The sequence below is a fragment of the Salmo salar genome, chromosome 16 (assembly GCF_965601325.2).
Source record: "Salmo salar chromosome 16, fSalSal1, whole genome shotgun sequence".
NCBI lineage: Eukaryota > Metazoa > Chordata > Actinopteri > Salmoniformes > Salmonidae > Salmo > Salmo salar.
The window spans coordinates 71,143,460-71,157,871 of NC_138306.1; the positions used below are offsets into that span (position 1 = coordinate 71,143,460).

A 14,412-nucleotide genomic window follows, 5' to 3' on the forward strand; every position below is an offset into this window, starting at 1 on the left:
GTACATTTTTGCAACTTTGTTCTACAAACTTTCTACAAACCCTAACCCATAATCAGAGGCCTATGCTTGGGTCTCACAGGGTTAACCCTATCCCAAGCCTTAACCCTTACCTTAACCAGTCGCAATTAATACCTAAACACAGCTGTCGAGTTTTGACATTTGTCCCCACTATTCAAACGTTGAATACTGAAGTGAGACTGTAAGATCTTGTTGGTTGTTGAGCAGAGGATACAGAATGTTGTAACAGCCATAGACTGTATATCAACTTCTCTAATGTTGCCAATTCACATTTTGCTTTATTATTAATGTGTCTGTCTTGCTTGTGTATCTTGTCTCAATATTAGTTTGTGTGCCATTACGTTCTCTGCACCTTTACGTGTGTCAACTTTCTCTTCATCTCCCTCAGTTCTCCGTTTCTCCTGTTTCATTTTCCCAAGCTGTTTCTATCTGATATAAACTCAGTGATTTTGTTTACAGAGAAAGGCAAGCAATTTTGAGCTATTTACTGTCACTTAATGGACTCCAGGCCTTCATGTGTACACCATGTGGGAAAGTTGCAGGATCCATGTGATTTTGTGCCATTAGTTTTGTAGTTTTGTTGACATCAAATGTATACAAAATCATTTATATCACTATATGTTCATGATAAACGTAACGTTTCTCCTGACACTACTCTGCCAGTTGTGAGAATGCAAGCCATAATGCCGCATAACATACTGTACATGATAACGCTTGTCAATGCTTGTGTTGTCTGTGGTCAGTCCCTTGGCCTAGACCCTTGAGACACAAAGTCATCTGCATGGCCAGTCGTAGATCAGGGGCAAGGCTGTAGGCAAAGGGTCATGACAGTGTAACAGTAGGACTCGATTACTCCAGGGCGTGGAGGAAGAAGTTGTACTGGGGCTGAGTAAAGTGATGAGTTGTGGCCAAGCCAGGAGCTGTGCCATTGGGGAGGGGAGGAAGACAGAGGACAGTCAAAGGTCTTTGCTTAGCTACTACAAGTTTATCATCATTCTGCATTGTTAGATCAGAGCTTCCTCTATGACCCAGATCCATGGACCTCTGATGCTATTTTGAACCATTTCCTCTCTCTGTACGTTTCCGTGATTGGTAATTTTATCTCCCAAAAGGAAAGGGTGTAGCCACAATGACCTAGCCCCTTCACAGAGGCCCACTGCCACCACTGAAAATACGGCAATCATAGGACAGTAATTTCCCTTCACTCGTTAGGCAGCTCCGCCTAATATTAGTACACGTTTAATGATCCTTAATGTTTTCTTTCATGAGCAAAAATCAAAATCAATACTGTATGAATTTTACATGGTGTGGTGCAAAGAGTTCCGGTAGTAGTGACCTACATCCGAGATTCGCCTACCGTTACAAGAGTGTTTTCATAACGCTACGCATCTTTAAATCTTTCAAAAGGTGAAGTGAGAGAGATTAGACTACAACACGAGGCCTTATGATGCAGGTCCGTCACAGAGTGAGAGTATTAACCCTTTGTAAGCCAATCCTAGGTTGTGTTCATTTGGCTCCAAATGGAAGAAAACTGACTGAAACAAAGAGGGACTACCTGGACTTAAGAAACGCTCATGTTTGCATTCCGTTGCTTAATTGTTACTGGAGTCAAATTGGAAAATGTAAATGATTCTCAACACTGAGAATATTACTCCGAAAACAAATTTGACATCACTGGACATACATCAGCATGTTCTTCCTCTACAGTAGGTCGAAATGTGTTTATTTTACAATTGCTGTGCCTACATGTGGTATTGCGTTGTCACTGCATCATGAATTATCTCCATGTTATAACCAAGAACCCCAAAGCCTCAGAGTAAGTCTATAATCATGCACCCAGGTACCCATTCTAGTTTTGCGGGGGGGGGGCGGCATTTTTTGGACTCAACTAGGGCGGCAGAACGGTAACCGGCCCTTGCATTCTTACATGATTGTGTATCCTCTGGTTTGCTCATTTGTGCAATGCCCTTTAAGCGCAGAAGATCCATGAGAAATGCATGTATACCACTATGACAGTATTCAGTGTACTAATTGGGAGATCCACTGACCTTAATAACGCATACATAATATAGAAGTGAGGCAGAAAGACACTGTAGTGTAGAATAAAAAACCCTCCGTCAATGGTTCATCTCCTTGAAAATCAAAAAGCCAGTGTACTGTTACACACAGGATGAAATGGCATGTTTTGTGACAGTAGCTTAGAAGGCATATATTGATATTAGTAAGCTGACACTTTTTTCTATTTCCGTGTGACTGAGTAGTTGGCACATAAACAAAAATATGAATTGATTTTGAGCTGGATCTTGCCGGAATAGGATCCAGCACCTCTCAGTTCTGCAAGGATCCGGTAGCCTACCTCTCGTGGCATGACCATTTTTTTTCACTGTTTGCAATACACACTGAACATAATAGTCAGTGCTTAATTTGGCCCAGATCCTGCCGGAATAGGATCCGGCACCTTCAGTTTTGCCAGTATGCGGTAGCCTACCGATCCTGGTATGAAACATTATTTACACCGTTCGCAATGTAAAAATAAACCTTTTTTAGGGGAAAGATAATTGTAGCCTGGTAATTGTAACCGTTGCTGTGAAGAGAGAGAGAGAGAAGTACTCTTGAATCCCTCACAGAACTAAAATGATATTCATTTTCTATGATCTCTCCCCGTCTCTCTTGCTCTGACGGACATGAGCCTGCAACTATCGCCTCTCCAGCGTTGCACTTCGTCATTTACTTCCTTTTAGAATCATAGCCACGGGAAGGGTGCTGGAGGTGCTGCAGCACCCCTGAGAAATTGAAATAAATACATTTGCCAAAGAATAGAATTACTGCTGTCTGTCTGTTCAGAAATAAATGAAATAATTCAGAATACTACACTAGGAATACGTCTATAATTTAGCCACAGAAGATCAATGGCTTATTTAAAATAAATAGCATATGAGTGGATTGTGTGTAGCCCAATCACAAGGATTGGCCACAGGAACGCGTTGCAAATCAGTCAGCGAATAGCATGCAGCCAAAACAGACCTTTCGCAATATTTCAAATACAATCGCAAGAAACATATGTTTTGTAAAGTAAATGGTTCCTGCTGAAAAGAGAATCTGTCTGTAGGACACCAACATATTTTATCAACTTCCAAATAGGCCTGTTGAGTGAACAGCATTGTTTACAAAGTAAACTCATTGTCCATTGTCCATGACTGGTGAGTGAGCTGTGGATCATTGGGTGAGTCAGTGAAAGTGGAAAGCTTTTTTAGGATTATAATTTCGTCCTCATATTGTACAATAAGGCTGTGATATTTTTCCCACTAATTGGTCTTTTGACCAATCACATCAGATCTTTTTCAGAGCTGATCTGATTGGTCAAAGACCAATTAGTGAAAAAAAAGATCAGATTTGGGCTGCCTGTATAAACGCAGCCTTTGTGCGTCTCCACACACCTACTGCCTAGGCGTTTGGATGGATTCAAGACAAGGTAGTTTTTATTAATCTCAGATTATCAGTTTGTCAGTGTCAAAGTAGCCTGTAATTTCTATAATTTGTGCTGTATTAAAAAATATTCTTTCTAAAGTCACCAGTCACTTAAAATGACAGAATTGCATGAAATGCTTTTATAAAAGGACACATTTTTCCCAGACCCTAGGCTCCAAAAAATTTCCCCATTTTTGCAACTTCTGCAAGTGCCTCTACTCTACTGCTCTACTAGGCAAATACGATGATATGCATGCAATGCTTTATTATAAAACAGTTTTTTTTATAATGCATTCCGGTAGCTCAGAGCCCCCCAGGTCACCCCCCTCTCGCGCTGACTTTTTGTTTCAGAACCTCCAGATTTACAAATTAAGCACTGATAATAGTTACAATTTGGACTTCATGTGTTACTTCTGTAATCAGAATACTTTTCTAGACCCCTTAACATACACATGAGAGATGGACCAGATTGCAAAAGATGCCAAACTGAAAATCAGTGATCACACATGGCCTTCTCACAAATCAAACTCTTGTCTTAATTTGTCCCGCAGAGAGGGGGTAATACCAGGCCATCTCCCAGTGGGCCCTCCCTAACAGCCTCTAACACGACCTACCAGTCACACTCAATTAAACCAACCCCCACCAAACAGAACGATTACCACTGTTTAACCTCAACCTTCTGGAGGCAGCCATCTTCCCCATCATTAATGAGCCCCTATTTTCACACTGCCTGCACAGGAGAGATGCAGAGAGACCCTCTTGGCATTTTGGGGCGGTGCAGTACTTGTACTAATTATATGATTAGGACGCTCCGCTAATGATGAAACAAAAAGATAACATCATTTTTGTTGGAAATCTAGGCTACATAGTTAGTGAGGATTATAGTGCACTCAAAACAAAATATGGTAGCTGTGTTTCTTCACCACAACATTGCACTTACAAAGTCACACCTACGATTACGGGTGCACAATAAGGCATCTCACTTTCTCACTCTTTTCACTTCACACACAGCTTTCCGCAGCTCCTCACATCTCGCTTTTAATTCTTTACCCCGTCACACAGATTATCCACAGCAGTTCTGATGCCTCCCCTCCTGAAAACAACATGTCCACCAGCAGAGCATAGCGACCAGGTTCATGCATACATTCAAAAAGTCATCCCTTACCTTGAGTTTCTCGTAGCGGTCGCTCAAGGCCGCCACCTGGTGGTCTCGGTGTCTTCCCACCAGTTTGCACAACGAGCAGATGAGCTGTTCGTCGGTGACGCAATACATGTTCACTTTCTCCTCCTCGTGCTCCAGGCACTGCAGCCCCCGCAGGTGGCAGTCCGACATGGGCTCGATCAGACGGTGGCCCGTGAAGGGCTTCTTGTTGGGGTGCGTGGCGCGCAGGCACTCGTCGCAGTATGACACCTCGCACGTCACACACGTCTTGACGGCATCCTGCGGCGGGTCCTGCTCGCAGAACTGGCACTGCACGTGGCTGGGCGGCGTTCCGGGGCTGGTCATGGCGGTGGAGGCAGGGACCAGTGCCAGGGCGAATCGCCCGGCGTCCTCACTAGGGGAGTTGGGCCCGCTGTGGGGCAGCAGGGCCAGGGGGCCGGAGGAGGCGGCCCTCTGGACGCGGTCGATTATGTTCTGGAGGGTGACGTTGCGTTTCAGTCCTTCTAGGCCACGCTGCGGACTGAGAGAGATGACATAGCGGCAGGTGGGGCACTGGAATGCTCCGATGGACTGGACGGGCTCGTTAGAGGCGCAGTGGGATATCAGGATGCGATGGGCGCAGCCGAAGCACAGGCTGTGGGCACAGGGCAGAAGGAGTGGGTCCTCAAAGAGCTCGAGGCAGATTGGGCAAGTCAGCTCTGACTCCAGCGCGTCCATCCTCTCAAGCAGAACTCAGGCGCGGTGTCAGCGAAATCCAGGTTAACTGCTCAGCTATCTGGAGAGGTGGACAGAAAGAGTTTGGGGTGAAATTAACCGTTCAGATAAATACACGTGAATGATTATCTAAAGTTGACTGATCATTTCCATTGTCATCACGTTCCGTACTTCAATGAAAATGAATTCAACAAAAACGTGGAGTATTGACCTATCAGAGCTTGTATTGTTTAAAATATCCACAATATATGTGTGATGCTAAATAAGTTGAGGTCATAGAAATTACAAAGCAAAAGTTTCTTCTGTTATTTTGTGTTTCCTTTATTTATTTGTCTTAATTGTCTAATGTTAATAAACAGAGGACAGGAGTACAATTTATGTTAAACATCTGTCTCCGTAATGGCAAGCTGTAACACGTTGACTGATGGTGATTCAGAACCCTTGTCAAAACCAATAAGGAGGGATGTTTTTAACTTCTACCCGAAAACCTGGTTACACAACTCAATACATTTGGCAATATACATTTGTATATCATTTTTGTAGACCTCCAGGTGGGTTATCTAATCCCCAATTGATTCTGAATGCAGATAATCACTCATCAGAACAGAGAACTGAAATGTGCTCCCCCACAATGCTGTCTAGACAGGTCAACTAAACACTCATGCCATTGTCTGAGGTGGCCGGTGCCAATACTCTCCCGACGTCATGCCCTTCTCTCAATCCTGCGGCAGTGAAAATGTACCCTCAGACTTCAGGTTGGCTGAGTACAGCAAGGGGCAAATTATTTTCAATAAACTGATGCTGAGCAGAGCACAGGAAACAGAACCTCTCTACCAGGAAATATCATGATTTTACAGCTACCCAAAACCATTATGTGATTTTACTTGACCATGGTAATGCTGACCTGATAAAATTGAACGGTTCAATTTGAACCCTTTTTCAAAGTGTAGTGCCAATAAGTGAATAAACCTTCAAAGTCAGAGAATAATCCGTCCTCTAATAAAGCCGTTTTTCCAGGGATGTCCCTGAGTGCAGCATTTTCAACAGATGTCACTGTTTTCTGTACTTGTGTGTCCAGCAAATACGGTACTATACATCTCTCTGACCTAGTTCCAAGTGGGACTAGACTGCTAAGCAACGCCACTCCCCTACCCCTGCGAAACTGTGACAGACACAAATCTTCTTATTTAGTATGGAATGGTCTCTGAATTCCTCTGATCAGGGACAGTGAGTTCACTGAATGTCAACTGTAGAATGCTTAAACCTTCGGGCATCGGACAGAAGCTGTAGTGACCAAACACATTCATTATTAAGGATCATACATTGTGTAATAAGTCACAAGTTTGAAACACGTACACCAAACTTGCCTACGTTAATTGAACTGATACAGAACTGAATAAATCCATTTAGCACGCACCGTAGTAACAATGACTTCGCTATCACAGAGACAACTGCAGTGACCCAATCGTTTCCCTGAACTCAGCGACGACATCGGTCCCTTGACTTCGGTGTATGCCATTAAAGTATGCGACGGCATGTCAAAGTGTCTGCCCTCAACCTAATAGCACCAGATAAACCATGAAACAGCTGAATATATTCCTCTGGTAAAAGTCCAAAACAAGTAAGAACTTTAATAAATGCAATACTAGTCACTTTAATAATGTTTACATATTTTACATTACTCATCTTGTATGTATTCTATTCTATTCTACTGTATCTTAGTCTATGCCACTCTGACATTGCTTGTCCATATATTTATATATTCTTAATTCCATTCCTTTACTTCGATTTGTGTGTATATGTTGTGAAACTGTTAGATATTACTGCAGTGTCGGAGCTAAAAACACAAGCATTTCGCTACACCCGCAATAACATCTGCTGAACACGTGTATGTGACCAATACAATTTGATTTGATATGAAGTGGAGCCCCCGTCAGACTTTGCCATGGTCTTTGCCCTTCCTTAGCACGCGGATCCCCTCTTAGCCTACCCACTCAGTACCCACCGATGGATCTCGCTCCCGTGCACTCAGCATCGCAGACATCTCTGCTGAGGAGGAGGACGATGCTACAGACGCTGAAGAGCCCGAATCAGAAACACAGGCAGCAGGGAGCTCAGAGGACAGAGCCCTGAGCATGGAGACACAGCAGGGTGGAACACCGGTCCACAGCAGGCATCGCTCTGCTGCCTGCTTATCCCTTATCCTCCTCACGCACACACTGAATATGCAGAGTCGTCTAGTGTGGCTGCCGACCAGCGTTTCACAGGAGTTTCACAGGAGCCACAGAGGCACAACAGGAAAGGACAGAGTTGTCCCGACAATTCCAGGAAAGTTAGCGAGAGAGAGAGCGGTTCACTAGAGCGGTTAGCTCTGTGGACAAATCCCACTTCACACAAAAAAAGTGACACTGCAGTCTGTCGGACCTCACAGTGGAGGTGCGGGAGGGAAGGCGGGAGAGAAGAGAAGAGAGGAGAGGGGCAGAGAGGGGGTGAGGGAGAGGGTATTGTCTTCTCTCTCCCTTCTGCTCGTTTATAGCCGTGGTCCAATGAGAAATCGGGCAGGGATAGGTGTCAGAAGAATAACCAATGTAACGCGTGTCATTAAAATACTGTGTGAATTTCAGATCTGAGAAAAACACATTGTGTACACTGGGGGGGTACACGTACAGATATGTAAAACAATATTTGCGTAAAGTTCTATGACATGTAATGGGTTTAGACACTAGTCTTGGACTCTTCTTCCTATTGACCTCTGTGAAAAATAGACTGTGATGACCTTCCCAAAGGGCCTAACAAGGGTTAGTAGTTGAACAGAGCCTGAACCTTTAAGATCAATAAAATACTGTGTGGAGTTATGTTAGTGTGCTGATATGCCTGATAGAGTGAGAGAGAGTCACAAGCTGAATTACAGTACTCTCCATTTGGTAACATTCATGGCATTAACCCTTTCTGTTGTAACTAAAATGGTGCATCAGGCAGGTTTTGGTTGAGAAAGTTAAATGTGGCTTGTTTGGCAATTGCAGCTAGGTTGGGACAGGTACAAAGAATGGAGACTCAGACTGACACTCAGCTAGGCCATAGCCAGACTGAAATATGACCAGTGAAGAAGAGGCTACACTATCTTCATACCAAGTTGAAACCTAACCATTTGATTTACCGGTAAGGCAACTTTATCACTTTCAGCTACATTTGCCTTAACTGTGAGTAAGTTATATGGTCCTAAGTAACATTTAGAGCAACCTTTTTTAAAGTATGAGGGGGGGGGGGGGGGGGGGGTCAACTTACTGTTGAGAGTTACAATAGTAGAATACATGGTGCAGTTTTGAAATTTGGTTGTGCATCAGCAGTTTTTCTCTTGTTATGTCAGTCACTGTCAGTCACTCAATGTACCTTGTCAGCTAACAATTTTTGGATTGGTAAGTTAGTCTAGCCAGCTATCTAAACTTTTAGTTATCGTGGCCAGGGCCCTGACCTCCAGGGGTCCCCCTTTGATTTTGTTTTGCACTCTCACTCTAATATCATATTAACATGGCATAATGTGTAGAATTGCATGACATTAGTTATATATATATATATATATATATATATATATATATATATAGTTTTACACACACATACATATATACATATATATATACATATATACATACATATACACTGCTCAAAAACTGCTCAAAAAAATAAAGGGAACACTAAAATAACACATCCTAGATCTGAATGAATGAAATAATCTTATTAAATACTTTTTTCTTTACATAGTTGAATGTGCTGACAACAAAATCACACACAAATAATCAATGGAAATCCAACATATCAACCCATGGAGGTCTGGATTTGGAGTCACACTCAAAATTAAAGTGGAAAACCACACTACAGGCTGATCCAACTTTGATGTAATGTCCTTAAAACAAGTCAAAATGAGGCTCAGTAGTGCCTGTGTGACCTCCCTACAATGCCTGGGCATGCTCCTGATGAGGTGGCGGATGGTCTCCTGAGGGATCTCCTCCCAGACCTGGACTAAAGCATCCGCCAACTCCTGGACAGTCTGTGGTGCAACGTGGCGTTGGTGGATGGAGCGAGACATGACGTCCCAGATGTGCTCAATTGGATTCAGGTCTGGGGAACGGGCGGGCCAGTCCATAGCATCAATGCCTTCCTCTTGCAGGAACTGCTGACACACTCCAGCCACATGAGGTCTAGCATTGTCTTGCATTAGGAGGAACCCAGGGCCAACCGACCCAGCATATGGTCTCACAAGGGGTCTGAGGATCTCATCTCGGTACCTAATGGCAGTCAGGCTACCTCTGGCGAGCACATGGAGGGCTGTGCAGCCCCCCAAAGAAATGCCACCCCACACCATGACTGACCCACCGCCAAACCGGTCATGCTGGAGGATGTTGCAAGCAGAAGAACGTTCTCCACGGCGTCTCCAGACTCTGTCACGTCTGTTACATGTGCTCAGTGTGAACCTGCTTTCATCTGTGAAGAGCACAGGGCGCCAGTGGTGAATTTGCCAATCTTGGTGTTCTCTGGCAAATGCCAAACGTCCTGCACGGTGTTGGGCTGTAAGCACAACCCCCACCTGTGGACGTCGGGCCCTCATACCACCCTCATGGAGTCTGTTTCTGACCGTTTGAGCAGACACATGCACATTTGTGGCCTGCTGGAGGTCATTTTGCAGGGCTCTGGCAGTGCTCCTCCTGCTCCTCCTTGCACAAAGGCGGAGGTAGCAGTCCTGCTGCTGGGTTGTTGCCCTCCTACGGCCTCCTCCACGTCTCCTGATGTACTGGCCTGTCTCCTGGTAGCGCATCCATGCTCTGGACACTACGCTGACAGATAAGGCAAACCTTCTTGCCACAGCTCGCATTGATGTGCCATCCTGGAAGAGCTGCATTACCTGAGCCACTTGTGTGGGTTGTAGACTCCGTCTCATGCTACCACTAGAGTGAAAGCACCGCCAGCATTCAAAAGTGACCAAAACATCAGCCAGGAAGCATAGGAACTGAGAAGTGGTCTGTGGTCACCACCTGCAGAACCTCTCCTTTATTGGGGGTGTCTTGCTAATTGCCTATCATTTCCACCTGTTTTCTATTCCATTTGCACAACAGCATGTGACATTTATTGTCAATCAGTGTTGCTTCCTAAGTGGACAGCTTGATTTCACAGAAGTGTGATTGACTTGGAGTTACATTGTGTTGTTTAAGTGTTCCCTTTATTTTTTTGAGCAGTGTATATACATCTCTTCCCCATGGCAAAATGTGTAGAATTGCATGAAATGTGTTATGGAATTGCAACATATTCTCTCTGCCCCATGGCATAATGTGTATAGTTGCATGAAATTAGCTGTAAAAATGCTAAATATATATATCTCTTCCCCATGGAAAACTTAGTAGAATTGCATGCAATTTGTTATGAAATTGCAACATATTCTTTCTGCCCCATGCCATAACGTGTAAAATTGCAGAAAAATTGCTTTAAATCAACACCATTTTCTCTATGCCCATGACAAAATGTGTAGAATTGCAGGAAATTAACTTTAAAACAACAAAAAAATTCTCTCTGCCTTCAAGAGGGGGACCACTAAAATGTTTTGCTCGGTTAAGCTTGGGTCCCAGGAAAACATTGAATTTGTCATTTGTGTCCCTGGCTGAAAAAGTTGAAGAACCCCTGATTTAGAGCACTGTGCATATCCCATTGTGTCTCTCTGGATATCTTGTCTGTGTGTGGAGGTACTGGTTGTATCTTTAATTCAATGCAGTTACTCGAGGTTGTGGCTTTTTCACTATCTTTGATCTGTAACATTTGAAACTGATCATTTTTCTCTCCAGTTTATAAAAACAGTCACTTCATGAAGAGTGGATGAAAAGATGAAAGTGCAAGACAATATGTACTATAAGGGTGCAAAGATCAGATGCTCTGAGACAAAAAGGGAAAGTATTTGATTGAAGATTGGTTAACGCCTTCAAGCTACAGTATATTGAAATTGGATGTAAAAATAGCCCTTATGCTATCATGATAAGCTTGCGTGAATGTTTGTAGCTGGAGTAGCCAAACAAAACACCCCTTTTTCAATAATATGTGGTCAAGATTCCCTTTCAGTTCGGTACAATGGGACTATCCGGAAAGGGAGATCCCATACAGTGGATGCCATTTTATAATCCCACGTTTGTTATCCCAGAACACCTGAAACATAAAATAGACTAAACAAATAAATAAATTAACCAGCAGAAAGCTGCTGTAACAAAATGGAGGGTAATATTGTCCATCCGGTGGCTTGACGTGAGCGACTGTGGCATCCCACGGAGCGCAACGCTCAAAGTAGGTCAAAGGCATTGACCTAGCTAACATAATCAGTGTGTGTATTCGTATGCACTTTCATGGGCGATGGGCGAAAAATGGGAGGAGATGCACAATGTGTTTTGGGGCAAGAGAATTAACCATTTATAGGTAGTGTAAATACAAACATGTCTTGTCTACATCTCACCCAACTTTTGGGGATTAGATGTGAGATACATACATACATACATACATACATACATCAAATAGCAGTTTTTTTTGCCATTGTTAATGGGAAGAAAAAAAATTGCATTATTTTAGGGTTGAAAAAAGGGACCAAAAAAATACAAATGAATAATTATTGTTTTATAATCCTTATACAATATAATAAGAATCAAAGCTCACATGTCCATAGTTCATATATCAGGACATAATCTATAGTTTCCAAACCATGTCCAAAAATTGAAAAAAACTGTTCTAGCTACCTAGGACTTTTGACATTTTTTTTTTCTTCTCTCCGAACACGTTTAATAACCTAATGGTAGATTAGAGGATTGGCTTTTAAGAGTAATAACAATCTCTTTCAGACACACAAAGTTGGAGCATCTGAGATTAACTCCTGACCCTAAAGTTTCTTTCAGGAGCTGACCCCCCCCCCCCCCCTTTTACAATTTACCTGAAGTTATAGATGTTTACATTTGTTACATTAGATGTTAACATTTGTTGTATAGTCTTAATGCCCTTGATGTCTGCTTTTGTTGTCAATACATACTGTAGGCATATTTCCAATGTCATTGTTGAGAGTGTGAAAATATCCACTACTAAATGGCTATTGGACCCTCTGGTCTTGGCATACAAACAGATTTGTCACAGCTACAGTTCCATAGCCCCAGTCCCTCCACTGTTCTGACACCAGGTCTAATAGAGAGTCAGTCAGTCAGTCAGTCAGTCAGTCAGTCAGTCAGTCAGTCAGTCAGTCAGTCAGTCAGTCAGTCAGTCAGTCAGTCAGTCAGTCAGTCAGTCAGTCAGTCAGTCAGTCAGTCAGTCAGTCAGTCAGTCAGTCAGTCAGTCAGTCAGTCAGTCAGTCAGTCAGTCAGTCAGTCAGTCAGTCAGTCAGTCAGTCAGTCAGTCAGTCAGTCAGTCAGTCAGTCAGTCAGTCAGTCAGTCAGTCAGTCAGTCAGTCAGTCAGTCAGTCAGTCAGTCAGTCAGTCAGTCAGTCAGTCAGTCAGTCAGTCAGTCAGTCAGTCAGTCAGTCAGTCAGTCAGTCAGTCAGTCAGTCAGTCAGTCAGTCAGTCAGTCAGTCAGTCAGTCAGTCAGTCAGTCAGTCAGTCAGTCAGTCAGTCAGTCAGTCAGTCAGTCAGTCAGTCAGTCAGTCAGTCAGTCAGTCAGTCAGTCAGTCAGTCAGTCAGTCAGTCAGTCAGTCAGTCAGTCAGTCAGTCAGTCAGTCAGTCAGTCAGTCAGTCAGTCAGTCAGTCAGTCAGTCAGTCAGTCAGTCAGTCAGTCAGTCAGTCAGTCAGTCAGTCAGTCAGTCAGTCAGTCAGTCAGTCAGTCAGTCAGTCAGTCAGTCAGTCAGTCAGTCAGTCAGTCAGTCAGTCAGTCAGTCAGTCAGTCAGTCAGTCAGTCAGTCAGTCAGTCAGTCAGTCAGTCAGTCAGTCAGTCAGTCAGTCAGTCAGTCAGTCAGTCAGTCAGTCAGTCAGTCAGTCAGTCAGTCAGTCAGTCAGTCAGTCAGTCAGTCAGTCAGTCAGTCAGTCAGTCAGTCAGTCAGTCAGTCAGTCAGTCAGTCAGTCAGTCAGTCAGTCAGTCAGTCAGTCAGTCAGTCAGTCAGTCAGTCAGTCAGTCAGTCAGTCAGTCAGTCAGTCAGTCAGTCAGTCAGTCAGTCAGTCAGTCAGTCAGTCAGTCAGTCAGTCAGTCAGTCAGTCAGTCAGTCAGTCAGTCAGTCAGTCAGTCAGTCAGTCAGTCAGTCAGTCAGTCAGTCAGTCAGTCAGTCAGTCAGTCAGTCAGTCAGTCAGTCAGTCAGTCAGTCAGTCAGTCAGTCAGTCAGTCAGTCAGTCAGTCAGTCAGTCAGTCAGTCAGTCAGTCAGTCAGTCAGTCAGTCAGTCAGTCAGTCAGTCAGTCAGTCAGTCAGTCAGTCAGTCAGTCAGTCAGTCAGTCAGTCAGTCAGTCAGTCAGTCAGTCAGTCAGTCAGTCAGTCAGTCAGTCAGTCAGTCAGTCAGTCAGTCAGTCAGTCAGTCAGTCAGTCAGTCAGTCAGTCAGTCAGTCAGTCAGTCAGTCAGTCAGTCAGTCAGTCAGTCAGTCAGTCAGTCAGTCAGTCAGTCAGTCAGTCAGTCAGTCAGTCAGTCAGTCAGTCAGTCAGTCAGTCAGTCAGTCAGTCAGTCAGTCAGTCAGTCAGTCAGTCAGTCAGTCAGTCAGTCAGTCAGTCAGTCAGTCAGTCAGTCAGTCAGTCAGTCAGTCAGTCAGTCAGTCAGTCAGTCAGTCAGTCAGTCAGTCAGTCAGTCAGTCAGTCAGTCAGTCAGTCAGTCAGTCAGTCAGTCAGTCAGTCAGTCAGTCAGTCAGTCAGTCAGTCAGTCAGTCAGTCAGTCAGTCAGTCAGTCAGTCAGTCAGGTCAGTCAGTCAGTCAGTCAGTCAGTCAGTCAGTCAGTCAGTCAGTCAGTCAGTCAGTCAGTCAGTCAGTCAGTCAGTCAGTCAGTCAGTCAGTCAGTCAGTCAGTCAGTCAGTCAGTCAGTCAGTCAGTCAGTCAGTCAGTCAGTCAGTCAGTCAGTCAGTCAGTCAGTCAG

The 14,412-nt window shown here is 44.0% G+C and overlaps 1 protein-coding gene across 3 annotated transcripts in view; it reads right to left on the reverse strand.

Annotated features, from left to right (window-relative positions):
• Positions 1 to 14,412, reverse strand: part of LOC106574413 (E3 ubiquitin-protein ligase Midline-1) — an 80,897-nt gene that overhangs the window by 23,474 nt on the left and 43,011 nt on the right. For all 3 annotated transcript variants that reach the window (XM_082962862.1, XM_014150288.3, XM_014150287.3), the window contains exon 2: positions 4,652 to 5,423. In XM_082962862.1, the coding sequence (XP_082818988.1) occupies positions 4,652 to 5,365 (714 nt within the window). In that variant the 5' untranslated portion in view covers positions 5,366 to 5,423. The remainder of the gene's footprint in view (positions 1 to 4,651; positions 5,424 to 14,412) is intronic.